We start from the raw sequence: 20,558 nt of genomic DNA, 5'->3' as shown, positions 1-20,558 counted from the left end.
TCCTGATTTATTGTAAGGGAACAGTTTATGACTCCACACTGCGGGGAAAACGATTACCAAACTTGATGACATGAACAAATTTAGGTCAATAAAAGATTATTAACATCTGCATTTGTAACTTTTTGGGTACACCGCCCCGCCTCAACAGAGAACGCACATGCCTGGGAGCGAAAAGTGCCAGAGTGTGCAAAGTCTGAAATATACAGGGTTGTGCAGGCATTGCAAGTAGTGCACAGGTGTGCAAAAACTGCTTGGGTAATAAAGAAAATAGTGTGTAAATAAGCAAACAGTAGGTAGAGGTTAGCAAAGCTAGATGGGCTGGCTGCTGAAGTGACGTGCAGACTCAGTGTTAATGATCCACCACCACCTCCCGGAGGAAAGTTTTTGGAACAGATGGTTGCCTTTGTGTGCCGAGCTGGTGGCAGTCCTCCTTGACTTCTTCATCACCCGACTGTGACGCGTTTCCTTGATGGACGGCCGCAAACAGCCAGTGATCCGCTAAGTAGAGCAACCGAAAACTGCCGGAGCTTCTCTCCAGGAGGAACAGGGCGAGGCAGAGGTGGACCAGGCTGTTATGGTATGCTAGAGACAGAGAGACAAGGTGGTTGTTGTAGGGGAAACAAAACCGGTGATGAGCAGTGGGAACCCGAGAGAAGGAGAAGAGAAAATTCCTCCCATCCCTCTGTCTTTTCCCCTCCTCCTCCCCAGTGGTATTAATTAACAGCAGCAGATGAGTGGAGAAGGAGCCTGAAGAGAGAACAGGTTCATGTCAGGTTAGCGTATGCTGTTGTGGGCTCTCTCTCTCTCTCTCTCTCTCTCTCTCTCTCTCTCTCTCTCCTTTCACATATGTATATCACACACAATAGGAGATGTGACGCATTGTACAAATGGCAGCTTCCTCTCATGATGTCCGAAACTGAATTCATTACATGCTTTAAAAATGGTTAACACCCACTTTAAGCTTGAACACGCCTCCTTCATGTTTTCCAAAAGTCAATTGAAACCCGGAGCACACCCCACAACCGCTCACATGCCCCTCACAGCTCTGACAAATCGTCTTTCTCATTTGCGTCTGTTAGAAGAGATTCCCCTCAGTTTTAATCATTACAGCTGTCTACGTCTGCAGTGTAATGGTTTGCATTTCACTCTTGTGTAACTGTGACCTGAAGCGTCTTCTTTATTCATTGTTGTAAGCTATGGAAAGTGGAACACTGCTTTATTTTCAAGTACCCTCACTAATGTTCAAGGCAAGTGGTCCAGAGCCAGACGTGTTAGAATCTCTAGCTAATGTTAATAAGGCTTGAGCGGGTGAGTACCCTGACTCTGGATGTGTGTGAGAGGTTGGGAAGAGATCACTTATCAATTCATCATCAATCTCTGACTGTTTCCCTTTTACTCTTCCTGTTTCTAACCAGCTATCCATATAGATTCTCCAGTTTCTGCCATGGATGTCATCTTTTAGCACGCAGACCGAGATAGCAAACAAGTATACGATGTGGTCCGGCCAGCGACAACATGAAAGTTCCAATCATTGGTTTATCACAGTTAAAGGAGTTTAATTACATTTAATTCTTCTGTTTTGCAAATGATTTGTCGGCCCACTTGCAATATATATATATACGTCCCACAGGTTGGGAACCAGTGGTATATACCATGCAATGGTAGAAACGCGTCCACCGGTAGAGATTTCCTAACACCGCTTCCACTGCGGTACCTATTCCTTACTGTCTCTGTGATGTCATCAGGACAGGCAGTGATCTCGTGAATCCAGCTGCCTCACAAGGTAACGTGATTTGGGCAGCAAGACTGCTGTCCATGTTCTCACGTGAAGTGGCGCTAATGCGCCTCTATACTGGCTCTGCCAACCACTGCAGAAGAAGAGAGAGACAAGAAAAACAGAAGAGGAGAATGAAATTGTAAATACAGAGCAGAAGGCGTGTCAACCAACCCAAAATAATGGAGAAGAATGTGTTCCTAAAAATGGATGCAACTTCTATTCTTCTTATTTTAAACCATTTCTTAATTGCATTTACAGAACAATGTGATGTAAAATAACATGCACAGTGGTAGAAGATGGTCGTATCGCCCACCCCTAGTGTGGAAGAAATATTTTTGGCAACTCAGATTTATCTTGTGACCTCTCTGGGGCCCCTGCCTCAGGTTGTGAACCACTGCTTTAAAGGACAGAATATACAGTCATCTCTGGAAAGAAGTGCTGCTCCAATGATAACCATAGACCGGGACCAGAATCAGTTGACAGTACATTGAAGTGAGTGTAAATGTAATTTACTTACTTGGAAAAGTGGATTTAGTGGATTTACTCTCCAACTATTTTTTGTCCTGTTTCTTGTCTTCTTCCTGCCTTTTCTTTCCCTTCCTTTCTCCCTCTCCGTCTCTCTCCGGCTGTCTGTCACTCCCTGCAGAATTCTATACGACACAACCTGTCCTTGAACAAGTGTTTTCTCAAAGTGCCTCGCTCCAAAGACGACCCTGGAAAAGTAAGTATTTCCTGAACAATGTAATGCGACTGAAAAGCTCAGCTTGAATTATGGTGTGACACACAATGAAAATGCAAACCTATTTCAGCAAGCTTACAAATAAGGCAGAGGCTACGGCGATTACTTTTCACGTGTTTAGTCGCCCTTGTGCTGCATATGTGCACACATTTGTGTATAAGTGCACCCAGAGACACGCGTACTCACTTGTTCTCTTTCTTTGTCACACACACACACACACACACACACACACACACACACACACACACACAGTGTCTGCACTTAAAAGCAATTTGTAGCTCCATAACCGTCTGTGCTGAATGCCTAATGCAGCTTTCTGTGTTTTCTGCGGCTCTTCCGATATTGATTCTGCCAAGTAATAATGTGGTACAGGGAGTAATGAATAATAAGTATATGTAGGTACACTCCTTCAGATACGAGGCCATTCACACATCTGTTATGGTTTATTAGGCTCTGTTTCTCTCTCACACACACAATCAGAGGAAGCCTTAGATATGTTTCACCACTGCGACGACTGTGGTTAGGAAGCAGAGCTGCCACGTCCACTTCAGCAACGCCAGTTTGATAACAACAACTTGTCAAGTCCTTGTTTGTGCTGAATCGGAGGAATTGCTCAGATGGAGAAAGCATATAATTACAGCTGATCGCTGGAGCTTGTCCTCACAAGGTTTTTTAATAAAAGCTCAAATGTCTGCATTTCGGCTCATCACAGGGTTAATGTGAGAAACAGTCCACCACTTTTACAAAAACTGACAAGCCCAAACTTTTCATTGAGCTTTCTCAACTCTGCTCATTTTGTTTGGGGTAGGGGTGTCTCCAGGCTGCAGGGGTTTTGGAGCCATTGAAAAATGAATTAAGGGGAAGAAGGTTTAAATAATTCAAACAAAATCCTTGGGCTTGAGTGGAGGCCCATACTCTGCAAAGACACAAAGAGAGGCCCCCCCCCCCCCCCCCCCCCCCCCGATTAGCCTGACTTGGACCTGACCAGCACCTTAATTCACACCGTGGATCGAAGTGGTCGATACCTCAGCATGGGGGGAGGTCATCTGTGTGTAGAGAAGTTGAATGTACATGCTCCGTTTGAAGCCATAGAGAGAGTGGAGAAGCTAAATCATGCATGTGCTAACGTTAATTGGCTGTGTACTGTTCAGTGATGTGGGACTGAGAGACAGGGGGAGGAGAAGAGGCAAGGATGGGGGAGGTGGGGAGCGGGCCGTGTGTGTTTGTCTGCGTTTGTGTGTGTGTGTGTGTGTGTGTGTGTGGCCTAGATGAACCTCCTGAATTCAGTCTGCGGCTCTGGACCTCCTTGGGAGGGAAGAGGGGAAAATGAAAGGGAGCAAAAAAAAATCAGACCAGGAGGAAATCAAGGACCTAAAAGCAATTGATTTCCTCCCTTCTCATTGTATGTGTTTATTTTGGAGGCTGCTGTGTTTTAACATTGTGTATCAAAAGGATTTCAGTGGATTTTCTGGGGAAAGGAAGCTGGAGCACGCACCACAGGAAAACTAAACCTAGAGAAAACTGATTGGATACAGTGCTGGAATAACAACAGATACACTGGTTTTATCGGATGCAAGGGAGATCCATCTACTGCACTTTTTTTCTGTTTAGTGACACTTGGTTCCCCCTATTAGGGAAACTGATGCAGCCTCGGCAGACTTTTTCTACCAAATTGAGAAAAAAGAGAATTAATGCTGTCCACAACAGGTGGGGATACTTGTGTGTTTTAGAGAAAGTGATGAATATAACTCTGAGAGATAATAACAGATGTAAACTGTAGTGAATGATATAATATACAGTGTTCAAATGTACCTTCCTTAACTATAACATCATCTAAAACAGTGGGGGAGAAGCTAGGTCATTATTTACAATAACAATTTAAGTGTAAAGTTGTTTCCTCTGGGCATTCATATAGATATGAACTTGAAGTGGTGTTTTTTCTGTGAGGTCAGTAAGAATCTTTGAAATGTTTTGTGGCCAGTACCGTGCTGGGTTAACAGCCGGACCGACAAGTTTATTAAAAACACCGAATCTATAAATGTTTTGACTAATGATTCATGAGAGAAGATTTTGAAGGAAAGAACCAGGAGAAGAGTTCAAACCAGACTTCGGGTGAGAGGCGTTTTTTTTTTTTCGAACCCACAGCTGTGAAATTTTTGAGTGACGTGATGATCCTCGCTCGTTTCCTGAGACATGGCGTTTATACGCTGACAGACACGGGATTTCTGAGGCAAAGATATCGATATTATCATAGGAGATGGGAAGTAGCTTGTTTACTGAAGCACCATATTGAAAGACAATTTTGATATTTGATTTTGGAAAACGGTTGTTATGGGAGTTAACATTGAAAACATGAATTTATCTACTCCTTTGCTGTAGCTCTGCTCACCTGGACCACCTACTATACTTGATACTTAAGGTACATTTTTATATTTAGTTTACAGGTATCACTATTCTCATTTTAAATTCAGTACTTGTAATAGAGTATTTTCAGTTATTCCGTCCGTGCTGTTTCTGTTTTTGTGATTTGTGATTTTGAGGAATTTTTTTTCACCGCTGACTTATTAAAGAATGGGCGATGGGACGGCGATGCCTGTCGACCTGGTGGCGTTCGGACCCATGAATACTCAGAAGTTCTCAACTACACACCTGTAAAGTTTCGTGACTGCATCTTGCACAATTTAAAACTCTGGACAAAATCTGTCCACAGACACATGAACACCTGCCTCTGTGGTAGTTCCTGCTACAGTAGGTGTCTCCATGACCACATTTTGCCAGGATGGCTCACACGGATGCACAAGGTGAAAATAATACCAGCCACACACTGATACAGTCGGTAAAGGAGGTGGAAGTGCGCTTAAACCGTCTGAGCAATCAAAGAGCACCGTAGAAATACATAAGCAGCTTCAGTCGAACAGAAGTCTTAATGGTTTGGTTTTTTTGTTGGGGTCACTCTTCAGGGTTCCTACTGGGCCATAGATACCAATCCTAAAGAAGACACAGTACCCAGCAGGCCAAAGAAGAGACCGCGATCTGGAGAAAGAGTAAGTACCTTAACCAAAACCTTTTGATACTAAAGCTTGTTGTTTTAAAAGCCTTATAATGTGGTGGTACACTGCTCAACTAGTATTCACCTGACATCTCTACAGGCATCTCCAAAGTAAGGAAAGGTTTGTCTGGTGCAAAAACACGATCTTACCTTACCTTTTTTTTTTTTTTTTAGTTTCCACATTCTTAAATAAAAAATGATTTCCTTATACCAGCTCAGGCTCGCTGTCATCAAAGGGGCAGAAGCCAGGATTTTGCTGACAATGTGAGCATTTGTCTCAGAGAGTGTTCATGATGTATCAGTGTGAGAAGGTACACAAGCAGAAAAACAAGAGAGTGGGAAACTAGATGTTGTAGACAAATGCTTATGTGTGTACACACCTATAATGATGCGAGGACAGACCAGCAGACCAGGAAGGCATTGTCAGCCATGACAGAGCAGTGAAAAGGGACAGTCGACCGGACTCTACACTGAATAATGCAAAACAAATGACAGTTTAAAACACATCAGCAAATTAATCAGCTATGTTCTGTTGCTGTGTCATTTTTCGGTGATTCAGTAGAATAAATTGTATTCAGCAGCGCGCTGTGTGGACCAGCAGTACCCACGTCTTGGCACATGGTGCACCTGCAGCACAGATCTGGGATTATGGGCTAGATCAGTGATATCAGGTAAAAAAAAAAAAAAGAAGAAGATGGGGTGACTGGGGAAAGGGGTTTACGGGATGCAGCATCTCTACTCCACGCTCCTGCACTGTTACTGAGCAGTTTCAAGCAAAACAACAGTCTGTCACAGCCACACGGGCGGCTACCTTCTCGACCATGGTAATTAATGAATTAATCTCTATGAAGAGACTGAAACATGCAGGTTATTCTTCTGCTTTCTTTGTGATTTTCTTTGTTGCTGCTGATCCATCAGTCTAATTGTCCACCATACCAGAAGATGATTTGGTTGAGCATTGACTGGGATCTGTTTGTGTTTGCTGCAAAATATCAAAGACCTCAACCACAAAATGCACCTTTTTCCTGGCTGGCTTGAACAGGCAGGTTTGTCCTTGCTTTGTACCATTTGATTGATATCGACTCACTTATTACAGGACCCTCTCCTATAGGAGAATGTAGAGAGAAATCTCTGTGTCTGATAACAATGCCCCCACTCTAGCACATGTGCCATTTTCTCTATACAATGTGACATAACAGCGTGACAGCCTGTAGTCTCAGCTAAACAATGTCATGATTGTATATTCATCCAGGTCAGGTGGGTTTGATTTACATGTTAATACATGTTAACCACAGGCTCCTGGATTTGCAATTTTCAAGATGCCACAGAAACAGCAGGAACAAGATACAAGATAGAGCAGAGTAGAATAGCGAGAACCCAGAAGTAGGAATGAAAATTAGTTTTGGGAAATTGATTGACAGCGGCCGAGGCTATAAATATATGTAACCCTGCATCAGCTCGGCAGAATGCAGCTGCTGTTCAGTCATTAACCTGAGGATCTGAATACAAAAGCAGTGCAGAGTGAGCACCATGATGTATCGCGTGTGTTATATCACCTCTGTGCGCCTGCATCTCTGTTGTTTTGACTCTATCTCTGACTACTGTATATTTTGCATTCAGCTGTCTGTCTCGTTAGTAGCTGATTAGAAATATCAAAACTACTTCCAGAGCGAACGAGCACATTCAGTATTCAACACACTGAACAGATGAAAGTCACCGCAACTGAGCTTAAATGAACCGATAACTGTGCTCCAAGAAGATACATGCTATACATCTCTATGGGAATAAACAAACAGAAATAATTAAAGACGCCGCTGCAGCGCTCAGTGGCACACCAGTGCTCTGATGGAATCTAGGTCCTCTGAAAAAGAAGCTCAGGTGTCGTATCAATGCTTAGACTTCAGGTAGCATGATAACATTTTCTTTAGCAAAGGTTGAGCAACCAGTCAGTAAAATTAGCTGCAGAAGATTTGCTCTTTTTTTTTTTTTTTTTTGCATACCATAGATCTTTGTATCCAGCAGCTGACTCACTGAGGCTTTTTCTGACTGTATACCAAAGTGTTTGTTATTTCAAACCTGCAGAGTCTTTCATCACGGCGCGGCACAACTGGTCATCTCCCTTCTTTTCTCATCCTGTGTCTCTGTCACTGTTTGCGCATCTTGATCATTATCTTTGTGTTTGTGTGTTTATCTGTTTGTGTGCCAGTCTCTCCTCTGTCTCTACCTCTCTGCCTCTGTTGCTGCTTTAGCCTTCTCCTCTCCTGGGAACTCAGGCAGGCGTGGAGCGGCAAAGTGCACAATCACAGTTGTATCATTGGAGGAAGAATTGAGGTAAAACAGAGAGAAATGTAAGGGGGGGGGGGGGGGGAAAGAAAGGATGCAGGGGGAAAAAAGTGAAAAAGACATCAAGGTAGAGAGAGCAGAGAGGAAAAAGTCAAGCTGCAAGGGGAAGGAGGGAAAAAAGTAAGAGGGAGAGGAGGGAGGAGGGAGAGTATTCTAGGCTTGTGTTCCAGTTAATTACCACAGAAGGCCCCGGGGCTGCCATTAGACATATTTTCTTCACCAACGATTTTTTTTTTATTACAAACATTAATTAATTCAGAGGCTTGTCATCTCGTCTTACATGGATGGGCCCTTCGACCCCTTTTCTTACGCCTCACTTGCACTGCTGGCAGACGCACTGTGGGCTGTCACATGGGCTAAGGAGAAACAGGGAGGTTTTAAGTGGTAAGATTTATAGCAGTGTTACCGCCTGAAAAAAACAGGTGGGCTAAATATGTCGTGCTGTTTTCATTGGGGTTTTGTTGCACCTGGGCTACACAGTCAAAGTCTTTAAAGTCTCCTGATGACAGCATCTGCGCAAATGAAAAGATTTGAAGTTGGCAGCAAGGCTGAACGTCAGCTGCATAAATGCATTGTGTAACTGTGTAGACAGGGAGTGTACACTTAGTTTAGTACCTGCGTCTCCGGTGCCCTCAGCATAATCACTCTCTTTGATTTCCTGCATGCCTCTCTGTCTGCCTGTCTGTCTGTCCGTCACCACTCAATTATCTCACTACCTATTCTCCCCCCCCCCCTTTTTCCCACAAGCCTTCCTCACTCCTCTCTTCACCTCTCCGTTGTCTTCCTTTTAAGTGCCTCCACCAGGGAACCAACAACCCGTTTTCACTGGGAGTTTATCATAAATTAAAGATTGCATTGTTACCAACCAATCCTCTTACTGTAAGCAGTTTGGGAAGGCAGGCAAGCTGTCTTGAACCCTGAAAGGAGTTAGACAAGGAGAAAAAAATATCGTCCCCATTTTTTTTTTTTTTTTTTTTCTTGCGGGCGGCAATTTAGCCCCTCATCGATCTTTGAATACTTCCTCATATCCCCACACTCAGTTAACCCTACTTTAGCTCTTTGTGAGGACAGCAAGAAAAGAAAAAAAACAACAAAAAAACCCCACAAAAAAACTGCCGAATGAACTGCCGAATGAACTGCCGCTGAATACATTGTAGGTATGTGAATAATACATGAGGATGGCTTGATTTATCTTATCAAGTGCAAGTGATGTGTCCACTTTCCAGGGTGTGTAAGTGTCCGGCAATTTAAATGAAGCGCGCCTCAACTAGTTCACATAGTGGGAGGCCTGGGGCACGGTGGTGAGTCAGGAAGCTCAGCACAGATTCATGAACTTGCAGCGTTCAGAAAATTCTCATAACCTTTGTCACATTTCATTTCCATCCTGGTTTTCACCGTCACTCTCCCTTGCATATTTCTAATTACAGGGGAACATATTGGGAATACTTTTGCATGTTGATTAATAGGCAACACTTTACAGTTAGTGTGGAAAAAGTATTTGTGCACGTATTGAAATGTTACCAGGCTCAACTCCATATGTGTACAGAAAGAAAACACAACTAGTGAGGCGGGCTCACGTCTGGGTGATTGACATTGTTGTCATTAGCTTTTATTGTATGGCCAAGGGTGTGGTCCCGATTAACACGGAACAGTAACAAGCAATACCCGTGTTTGGTAAATTACTTGGTGGTAATTAAAAAATATTCAGAAGTTGCCTATTAATGATGTGTTCCCCTTCTAAAACATGATATTTTTCTCTCCCACATGACTGGACATCACCTGCCTTTAACAATGAAAAGTACTGATATTGAGATTGTGATCCTGGCCTTGGTATGGCTTGGTATCGGATCTAAATCAAATTTTGCCGTCCCCCACTCGCCTGTGGATTCATTAATGAAAGCTTGATTAGCTCAGTATAGCATAATTATGTTTCTAGAAGGATTATACAGGTGTATATCAGGTAAGCAGCCATCTACTCATTTGCTACAGTGTGATTTTTATCTCCTGCCACCGTGGTACTCTGTGACTCACATTCTTGTGAACGTGATACCTCAGGAACAACACGTAGCAGAAACTTCATACGTACACCACAGGTATCTCATATAGAGTAGATGATCTGATTAGAGTTTGGAGCATCCTCTGGCATATATTTGCATATTAATGAGGGAACGCTGATTTCCCAGAAATTGCTATAACTCCTTAACACTGAATTCTAACAAGTTCAAACTGATGGCAGGTTTGTAGTATGCAAAGGAGAATGTGTTGGTATAAAAATCTTTTTGAAATTCAGTGAGCTAATTAGCTTAATTAGGAAGAAATAGATTGTTTTTTGTGAACATGATAACTCAAAGACAATACATATATGAAAGTTATTACATGCCCCATATGGAGTAGATGACGTATTTCGGTGTACCTTGCTGCATTCATTTGTATATTAATGAAGTAAAACTGTTTTTTTTAAATCTTGTGTTAACATTCTTGATGACAACTGTTTGCATTGTGAACGTACATGTTCTGTAGTCATGGAGATCATCGTGGGACTTAAGACAATCCAAATGCCTCTTGTTATTTGTTCACCAGTTTTCTTCCTACGTCTCCCACCGATCGAAATCAATGTGCTTGACTTAATTGTAGGAGATCCAGTCATATCAATACAAACAGCTTGTTTTCTCCGATTATTTTGGGGTCCTCATTAGCTGTCCTCTTCCCTGTTCTCCCACCAGGCGTCTACTCCTTACAGCCTAGAGTCCGAGTCTCTGAGAATGGACTGCATCATGTCAGGAGGGGCGTCTCCCACACTGGCCATCAATGCTGTGACCAACAAGGTACGACACCAGCTTGTCAGTTGTGAAAGAGTGCAATAAATGCCCATTGTTTCTTCTCAGCTATCCCTGATTGCATTTGAGCTTCACTGGTAGGAACAACATGGATAGTTTGAATGGTCGTAGGCACCAGACTCTTCTAGTCGTACATATATGTGTTTACTGTTGACGGTAGATCTGCAATGATTAGTCAAATAATCTATAAATTGATCAAAATCCTTTTACAAGCGATAATGGCGAACAAACATTTGCTGGTTCCGGTTTCTCAGATGTGAAGACGTGATCGTTTTCTCTGTCAGAGTCTTTGGATTTGTTACGCTGTTCAATTCCATTTTGGCTGCTGGAAGTTGTGATCAACATTTTTCCTAATTTACATTTTATAGACAAAGTGATCAATTGATCAAAGGAGAAAATAATCTGCAATTCAACTAATAATGAAAATAATATTAGCAGTCCAATTTGAGGAAAACATACTTCACCTTTAACGTAGTAGCCTAAAGAGAATTTTAATTTTTCCCAGGTAAGAAAGAGACTAAATCACAAGGTTGTAATTTAACACAGTAGTTCACCATAACCTAATAGCTAATTTGGCATACATGTATATGTCACGGTGCCAGTTTTCCAGAATGTAACAGTGTCAGAGTCCGGGACAGATTCTGACTTTAGGGTCTGCTTGCATCTCAGCAAAATGAGAATCTAATTCAAATAGGAAGGAAGGTAAATCAGGCAACACTCAAACAGGAAATGAGAAGTCCTTGTGTAGGCAACATAAATCACGACGTTATTTGTTTATTGTTACAGCTACTCATGAGTCAACGAGGTCTCGATATAGTTGCTAATATTAGCTACATGGCCAATTACCAACCTTACCGAGTTCTTTTCAAAAGTTTATGGATGACTGTCTGAGTCTGAGCGAAGACATTTAGGCAGCGGGGAGCAGAAGAGATGCATCTATATCCACAGCAACAGCCTCCACATGCTCCTTTAGTTTTGAAGGCAGGGAGTGGGTGAACCGTGAGTGGTCCACTTGTGATGCTGCTATGTACTAGTCATAATATGCTTCAGGATCCACAACTATTACATACAGAAATTTTAAATAGTTGAAAAGCTCAGAATGCTGCTACTTTATTGGCCATTACCTGTAATGAGTATTTTTTTATTTCTTAACGATGCTTAATGATGATTTCGACAAATTAATTAGTCAGTCAGATGAAGTCATTTGTACTTGCTACTGAAAAGAATGTGTTGAACTTTGTGGAGGCTATAAATAACCAACTGGTTATAAGACACACTTGACTGAAAACTGCAGCAGAAGGAGTTTCTGTTTTTCTCTTTCACCATCAGTGGCTTGGACTGTTTTACAGGTCTACACCTTCAAACACAACCTTACACAATGACACACACACACACACACACACACACACACACACACAAACACGTATACATGCGCTGACTAAAAAGCAAAATTGGGTGTGACTGTTTCTATGAGGGTCAAAGATCAAGCAGCAACTGGGACCTCTGACGCCTTTCTGATCTGCCACACACACACACACACACACACACACACACACACACACACACACACACACACACACACACACATACACATATAGAATGATGATGTTTAGTACATGACCTCTTCGTCTGACCCCGACCAAAGAGAAATTTGTCCCACAGCAGCAGCTCACATAACTCAGAGTGTTTGGTCTGGACGAGATGTGAACGTCTGGACGTGACAGCTCATTCCAGTTTTCCATTCAACTCTTTTCACAGATCTTGACTCAAACGTCCCAGAATGTGTCATTATAAATTCCTTTGATGACAGGGGATTCAGCTGTCATGTAAAATGAAATACATGTATATTTTTTGTAATAATTTTAACAGCATTATGTATAGCTATGTATTCGCTTCCTGTAATCATTATTACCAATTTATTGTGATTGAGCCACTAACGATTTCAAGCAGTTGCTGGTTAATCTGCTTCTTTAATTTGAAGATTTTCAGCATCTCTGTGTTTCAGATCATCGGAAGTTTGACTGTTTGGGAATGTGTGATGGGTATTTGTCATTCATTTTCACATTTTATAGTCTACAATATAAAAGATGGGTAATGGATTCGTGTAATTGGAATATGATCTAAATAGTTGCTAATATTTTAAATTACCTACTATTTTATGACTAATCCCTAAAACTGTTACTTTTCTCGCGTATTGACCAACTCTATAAAGTTTCTCCAGTTTTATAACATACACAGACAAATTAGTCATGAAATTTGACAATAAAAAGCGAGAGGTGAACATCATGAGCAGCCAAGGAAATCGGCATCAACATTTCCCCAGACAGTTTGCTGCGAAGAGACAACGGGAAACTGTTCACTCACCTTAAGCAGTTTGCACTTAATTTGTTTTACTCCAGTAGAGACTAAAACTTGATTGTTCTTAGTCACCACTATACATTTTGGAAACAATGATTCACAGCAGCGTGAGGAAGACCTTGACGATAACGATGCCGATGCCAACGTCAATGAAATCCACCCACAACCAGACAGGTGGCGTCCTGCAGGCGCAGCAGTGCATCAGAGCCTCTGCAATAACACATTTGCTCACTAATATTCTGTTTGCATTGGAGGGCCTGTGGTTTTGAAAAAGACATTCTTATAATATGATACTTGGAAATTGGGATAACAGAAGGTATTTTCCTTGACAAAGATTATTATAGTCATCATTAGATTCAGATATTATAATGTTTTTACTTGAATTCCTAAATTCCTAGTAAATGAGGCTTTGCTACTTGAAGCCTTTTCTAGAAACATTATGAGGTCTTTTCTTTTCTAATACATAGATGTACATGTTAGATGTTCTTGTAAACTACAGAATCATTTTTAGTTACTACAGTGACACAGCAAGGAGAATGGCAGATTCACTCACTCGCAGAAATGCTCAGGATTAACACTCAAACTCACCGCTCAAAAACACTTCTTTTTCCGCTACAGGATGTTCTACAGGGTAGAGCACTGCCCCAGAGAGCCTTTACTGTTGCCTCACCCTAAGGCTATATTTTCAGATTTGTCTATACAGTTAAATGTAGCCTGGAGGTAATGCTGGTGCTATGCTTCACAAGCACTGACAGTCAAACAAAACAAGAGAAATATGATTCAACATAATCCTGAGGCACTGCTTTTAAAAGCTCTGTGATCTGTCACCACCAGACAATATGCAGTGCACTTCCTCTGAAGGGAAACTTGTGTCTTCAATGGTGCCCTACTGTCAGACAACAAAGTAATTCCTGTTACCAAGTGGTCGCTGGGTCAGGACACTAAATTAAAATCACCATATTTAAGGAAAAAGAGTTTAGGTTCTGGGCTTTTATGCAGCAGCAGGGTTAATTTGCTTTCAGCACTTTAATTTCCATATTTCCTCATGAGTTGTCTCACAAGTTAATGGTGCATAGGTAACTTCTTGAGGTGGGCAGTGTTCACTTCAATCTGGATATGACTCGGCAAATGGGCAAAACGAAGGAAAGTAAGAAGGAGGAGGGATAAAATCATGAGTGACTGCCTTTGATGACTCCATGTTACCCTTTATTTTCATGTTACCTCGTGTTATAGAAATGTGTGTGTGTGTGTGTGTGTGTGTGTGTGTGTGCGTGCGTGCGTGCGTGCGTGTGTGTGCATGTGTGTGTGTAGGTAGCGCTGTACAACCCTGAGGCAGAGGGCAGTGAGAGTCCAGGGAGTTTGGGCGGCAGCCTCAGCAACAGTCTTTCAGAGCAGAGTTTGGCGTCCGTCAACCTTAACAACCTGAACACTGCCGTCAGCAGCGGCAGCAACGTACACAGCTACACACCAGTAAGATCTTTTCTTCATTTCGGCTGACAGTCTAATGATTGCTGCAGGAGTATTTATTTTTTCTTATTTTTTATCTGCACAAGGACAACAGCTGACCTGAAGCTGCTACAGACGTGGTGTCTGGTTGAAGGACACTTCAGCAGGGCCAGTGCTTTCTCCCACTTTTCTTTCTTTTTTACATCATGAAATGACAAGTTTTAACTACCAGCATTCAAACCAAATCGATTTGTGTCATATGTTCTTTGTTCACTTGATTCTGACATAATGTGGATGATTCAGTCACCGGTCCAGACACTCTCAGTACAGAAGGTGTCTGCTGCACACCCTTAGCAGACTGAAGAGGTGGTAACCAGCTCACTACGTGTACGCTGGAACAAACTCTCATTTTCTGTTTGATGTTCAGACTTTGCAAGCAAATGTATTCTCAGTGGTCTTCTGCAGAGCACATTCACTGTGCTCAGATGACATATGCACTATTCTGTACTGTATCCGTAGAGTTAAGCAGATGGTATGAGCAAAAGAAATCGTTAATTTTATTGCTGTGGTTTTACTTTGAGATGCATAGATACACATTCTGTCAAAAGGACAATTTCAATCAGTTTTCCCCATATAGAGAATTTAATTGGGCTCCTCAAACGAATCAAATTGCCCCCTTCCAAAAAGATTTTTGTATTCATCACTTCTTTCTCTCAGAAGTGTGGAAATGCAGTTGAAAGTGCAGACTAACTGAAAACTCAGTCGCCTGTCGGTGAATGTTGCGTTCATTTTGACTGGTTATTTAGCTTGTGAATTGAATTTTGTTTTGCAGTCGACAATCAGTTCTGTTTGCAACCCCTCACACCCCTCGGGGTCAAACAGCACAAAATAAACTCTGAAACTCTGGGAAACGCTGGTGCGCTTTGGAAAAGTGTTTTCTATGATGCGAACATAAAACTGCATTAAACATTAGAGTCGTTCATCTGTGCTGACAGTTTCGCTGTAACCACCTCTGATGCATATCAGTGATGCCTGACCACTCCAGTATTAGCAAATTTGAAATAAAGGGGCACAATTGTATATAATTAAAATCAAACTAATTCTGTTAGTCAGCAACTAAACACTGAGATTGTGCCGTTTCTGTGGCTTTTTAGAGGCACAGCAGTGTGTACGTGCAACACACACACTCTCTCACACACACACACACACACACACCCAGTGAGGTTTATTTAAATCAAGTCTGTGTGTATCGTCTACTGTTATGGTGCCTACGGTCTTGGCCAGTGTAAAGTACACTCCAGACTTGGCAGGCCACTGATACACTGAGACATATTTGGCCTGATTTCACACTGGCTGTTTAAGTGATTCCTCATCCTTTACAAAACAAGGTCCTTCGGCTATTTGAATTGATTAGTCTCGAGCAGTGTATGTGTGAGACGATAATAAGTTGCCTTTTTATGAAGGAGGGGGTTATATTAGCCAACCCATCTGTCAGGACATAAACTGTCCCATGCTTAGCACTTCAGATTTACAGCAAAATATTTAGTGTAAACAATAAACAGCTTATCACAGGCTCATCAGATGAAGACAACGTCGCTGGAGCATTGAGCATCGAACCTGGAGTCTGTGGTAAAGGATTACTCTGAGATTTGTGAACCTGAATTTTCCCATTGACAAAACCTCCACTGACTCCATTGACAAAAGCAGTGATTTTACCTCACAGAACATGGGAGTTACAGATCTAACGCTGCCTCAGTTTGTTAGTTTGTTTCTGTTGTTCTGTGGTACTTTTACTAGGTTTTAAAGTATTCTATCTGATCACGGCAGTGGTAGAAGAGCAACTGTTGTGCCATGTAAAATTACAGTTTTTGAACAGAGCCAATATACCATTCTTGCTCAATAGTGGATTGATCACAATGATTTTTTGGCCCTATCAATCATTTACACTCATGAACATGGGAAAATAAAGCCCAGGTACAAAAATCTCAGAGTAATCCTTTAAGAATGGCTGTTGATACAAATAATAACAGTGGCTTGTTTTAAAAATATCTTTTATTTTCCTTACTTTAATTGGCAACTGGAAAATCCTTGCATTTATGATATCAAAGATCAATACAATATATATTTAGTCTTCCTAAGATGTTTCAACAATGGAAACACTGATTTCACCAGTGATGGAAGAACTAAACTCCATTACTGCATTCAGAATCCTACTAAATTAAAATCACAGTATTCTGAGTAAAATGTACTTCAAAAGTAAAAATAATCATAATTGCCCCAGTATGACATTATTATTCTTTTTTTTTTCCCAAAAAAATTAGTTTTTTGGATTTTATACAACACAAAAATGCCAAAAACGTTGTATAACAAGTTGCATTGTTGTGTTAAATAAAACTAACAGGACATGTCTATAAAATGCAGTACAAATACGTGAATAATGTTGTAGAAAAAGATGTAAGTAATATAACAAAACAAAACAAAACAGAACTAAACAACATGTACACATTGGTCAACAAATAATCATTATATATAAATACAAAATGAACAAGATAGGAGGAAAAAATAAAAATAAAATCTAACATTCCAAACCCACTAAGGTTACATCAGAGCGACCGCCACTGCAGACAACTCATTGATGCCTGAAATGTGACATAATATATAATATAATATATAATAAATATGCCAGTCTATCACAGGGCTGATATATAGAGACAAACAACCATTCACACTCATGTTCACGCCTACGGGTAATTTAGAGGCGACAGTGCTAACCACTGCGCCACCATGCCACCCAACAACGTGTTACATTTGATTGGCTTATCAGATGTTTTTTTATGTAGTTTTTATCTGGAAAGTCACTTGAAATTATAGCTGTCAAATAAATGTAGTGGAGTAAAAAGTACGGTAAGTAAAGTATTTCTCTGCAAAATGGAGCTCAGTATAAACCAGCAGAATATTGAAAATACTCAAGTTCAGTACAAGTACCTGAAATTTGTGTAGTACTTAAATTTTGACCAAGTACTGTACATTCATGCTCCCTGGGAACAAACCTTTGTGAACTCTTTGATATATTCCTTTGTAAATCCTTTTATTCAGGCAATTTTATTCTGTGTATTTATTATTCCACGCTGCTGCAACAGCTTCATTTCGCCATTGTAGTCATTAAAGTTCCATTACGTCTAATCGAATTATGGAGACTTTTGTAAAATTTGTAGAACATTTGACATGCCTGTCAAAGTGTTTTTTATCTGTCCCTTTAAACCAAATGTAACACCATTTTAAAGGCCGTTCTCGGTCCAAAAACATTTGGTCCAAAATTACAGAAGTGCTGAAAAATCCCACCCCCTCATTATTTTTCCCTTGTAACAGCTGCTCGCCTTTTTACCATCAATCACTTTTCCCCGCTCACCTCCCACCTGCATTAGCAAAGGTCAGTGCAATCTCATCTCGTTAACCTCTCATTTCTAGAGGCCATCTTTTGTTTTCCTCCTCCCTGCATCACCCCCTCCACCCCTCGCCCTTCTCCTCTATCGTTTCAGACCTCATCTGTGGTCTAGTCCAGTGGGATCAGGGTTAGTTCTGCCTCATTACCTGGCGCAGGTGATACCTTCCTGACTGACGGTGATTACTGGTGGCATCACTGGCAGAGATCTCAAAGGCACCAAGAGAGTTGATGGAAAGGCTGCCGTTAGTGGGTGGAGGTGGATGTGTGGGGGATGTGACATGCTAAGTTGGGTTATATTTATGGAGGCACACTGATCAGAGCAAACTGCTTGTATTTGCTGGGTGGATGGTGAGGAAGATGACAGCGAGGATGAGTGATTGAGGGTGGAGGAAGACGGGCTGCGTTCACAATATGAGACCGAAATTTGAGGCACAATATTTTGTTTTTGTGTTTTTGTATGAAAATAAATTAGTGCCCAAGGAGGATTTCATTTTAATTACATGAAATCAAATTTGGTATAATCATCACACTGAATAACTGAATTAAAAAATGATTTGCAGATTTAATTAATTTGAATTTGAAAGGCAACAACTTTCAATTTAATTAAATTCTTTGAAATGGAATGTGATTATTATTGAATTTTACCTTTCTATCTATTTTACAGTGCAGCTCTCCCAAATAAAATTCAGGTTCCTCAATTTAGATTCAGCTACTACAAACACTTCGCTTCCCTGTGTTTTGACTGACAGGCAGCAGCCCACTCCAGTGCTGACATTAATGGCCTCACACTCTTCACTTGGCCAAGCAGGCCAATCATGTGACCTGTTCTTCTCCTCTCACAGTGAAGTTTGAGGTTTGGCTTCTCCACTTTTGAATTGTCAAGTCAAGTCAATTTTATTTGTATATCACATCAAATCATAACAGAAGTTCTCTCAGGGCATTTTCATATACAGTGGGTCTAGACTCTTGATAATATTATTTACAAAGACCCAAAGAAATCCCACCATGAGCAAGCACTTGATGACAGTGGAGAGGAAAACTTCCTTTCAAGAGGTAGAAACCTCGAGCAGAACCAGGCTCAGTGTGAGCAGCCATTTTCCCTTGAAGGTCGCACACTGGCTCAACCAAGCTGTTAATGGCACCTAACTCTGACTACCTGACTCCAGTGAACGAAATTCAAGTAGCATATATACGACTTAGATTTGTCTCAGTGTTAAAGTGTACGTTGCATCATCAGCCCAAAACAGATTTTTAAAAAGTGCCTCTGTATATTATTCTGTGTTCAGATTGATCAGAACAAGATCATCTGTGTGAGATTAGGAGCAAAATTTTGAATTATAAAACCACTCAGGCAGAAAATAACACTGTGTTAAAAAAAAAAAAAAATTGCTGCAGGTATTGATGAAAAGATAAAAAAAAAAGATAAAAATCCAATCTGGGAAATCCAGTTTGAGTGTAAGAATTTTCAGACGCCAAAACACTTTATAATATTATCTATGACAGTGGTTTCTCAACCTGAGGCTCACAGGATATTTTCCAGGGGTCACCAAATGGTTGTGGAGAAAAAAAATGAAATAACATTCAAAAGTAAAATAACATGTTTTAGAATGGGGAATGGTTTTTACATTACATAGCCGGTACCAGTGGTGTAATTTGCCTTAGAATAGATTTTATTTAGTGCGTGTGTGAGAGTCAGAGTGTGTGTTTTGTTTTCTGATTAGACCCATTTTGGCGCTCACTGCCACAGTATTGTGCTCAACTAAGCAGCTGTAGCCAGTTTTGCTAGCTGTCACATGGAAACACTATGGAGCAATTGCTTCTCGAGGAAGTAGCTGCGTCCTGCATATTATCCAATCCTTCCTTATCCTATCTCTAACACTAGGTGGTCCATATAAACCAGCCCAGCCTCCTCCGGTATTAGCATTCAGCTGTGTGTGTGAATATTTCTTTATATATATATATATATATATATGCTCATGTTCATCAAATGTTGTGTATCTCAGGCTTTGTTAGGGGGTTTGTGAGGGACAGGCTGTGCCAAGCTTGAAGAGATATGCTCCAAAGCATCACATGAGCACAGCTACGATGCCAAACTATAATGTGTATCATTATTATTGCAATAAAACCTCAATGTACGTGTCCTGAGTGAACAGTAATATACCAGGAATATGAACGTTTGCCATATTCTATTGGTCGATGTGGAGCTTTAATGGATGATTTTGTGATAAAAGTTGAACTAGAATAGATTTTTGCTGGATGACTGGAGCGCCACAGCCTTATTGGTCTCATTGAAATGAATTATGATACCTTTCTCAGTCTTTGATATATTTTTCTAAAGCCAATATTTTCTCTGATTTCCCAGTTTGTCTTCTTGTACTTCTCACATTATGTCCCTCTCGCTCCTCTCTTCTCTCCTCTCTGCCTGTCTGCCTGTCTGCCTGTCTGTCTGTCTGTCTGTCTGTCTGTCTGTCTGTCTGTCTGTCATCAAGGTGAGTACCCACTCAGAGCCTTCACCCCAGTCCCTGAGCCTTCAGCAGCCCGCCCAGCCCCCGCCGCCTCCCCCT

At 41.2% G+C, this 20,558-nt stretch overlaps 1 protein-coding gene across 1 annotated transcript in view; it reads left to right on the top strand.

The window, feature by feature from the left end:
* LOC111670750 (forkhead box protein J3) overlaps positions 1–20,558 on the top strand; it is a 58,818-nt gene that overhangs the window by 25,503 nt on the left and 12,757 nt on the right. The window contains exons 4-8 of the mRNA XM_087179632.1: positions 2,424–2,498; positions 5,477–5,560; positions 10,632–10,733; positions 14,415–14,573; positions 20,484–20,550. Of these exons, the coding sequence (XP_087035758.1) occupies positions 2,424–2,498; positions 5,477–5,560; positions 10,632–10,733; positions 14,415–14,573; positions 20,484–20,550 (487 nt within the window). The remainder of the gene's footprint in view (positions 1–2,423; positions 2,499–5,476; positions 5,561–10,631; positions 10,734–14,414; positions 14,574–20,483; positions 20,551–20,558) is intronic.

Source organism: Seriola lalandi, unplaced genomic scaffold (genome assembly GCF_002814215.2).
Source record: "Seriola lalandi dorsalis isolate HSWRI2012SDOR001 ecotype SW California unplaced genomic scaffold, Sedor1 jcf7180002054861, whole genome shotgun sequence".
NCBI lineage: Eukaryota > Metazoa > Chordata > Actinopteri > Carangiformes > Carangidae > Seriola > Seriola lalandi.
Note: the sequence above shows the minus strand (reverse complement) of the source record. Positions and strands in the feature narration are given on the sequence as shown.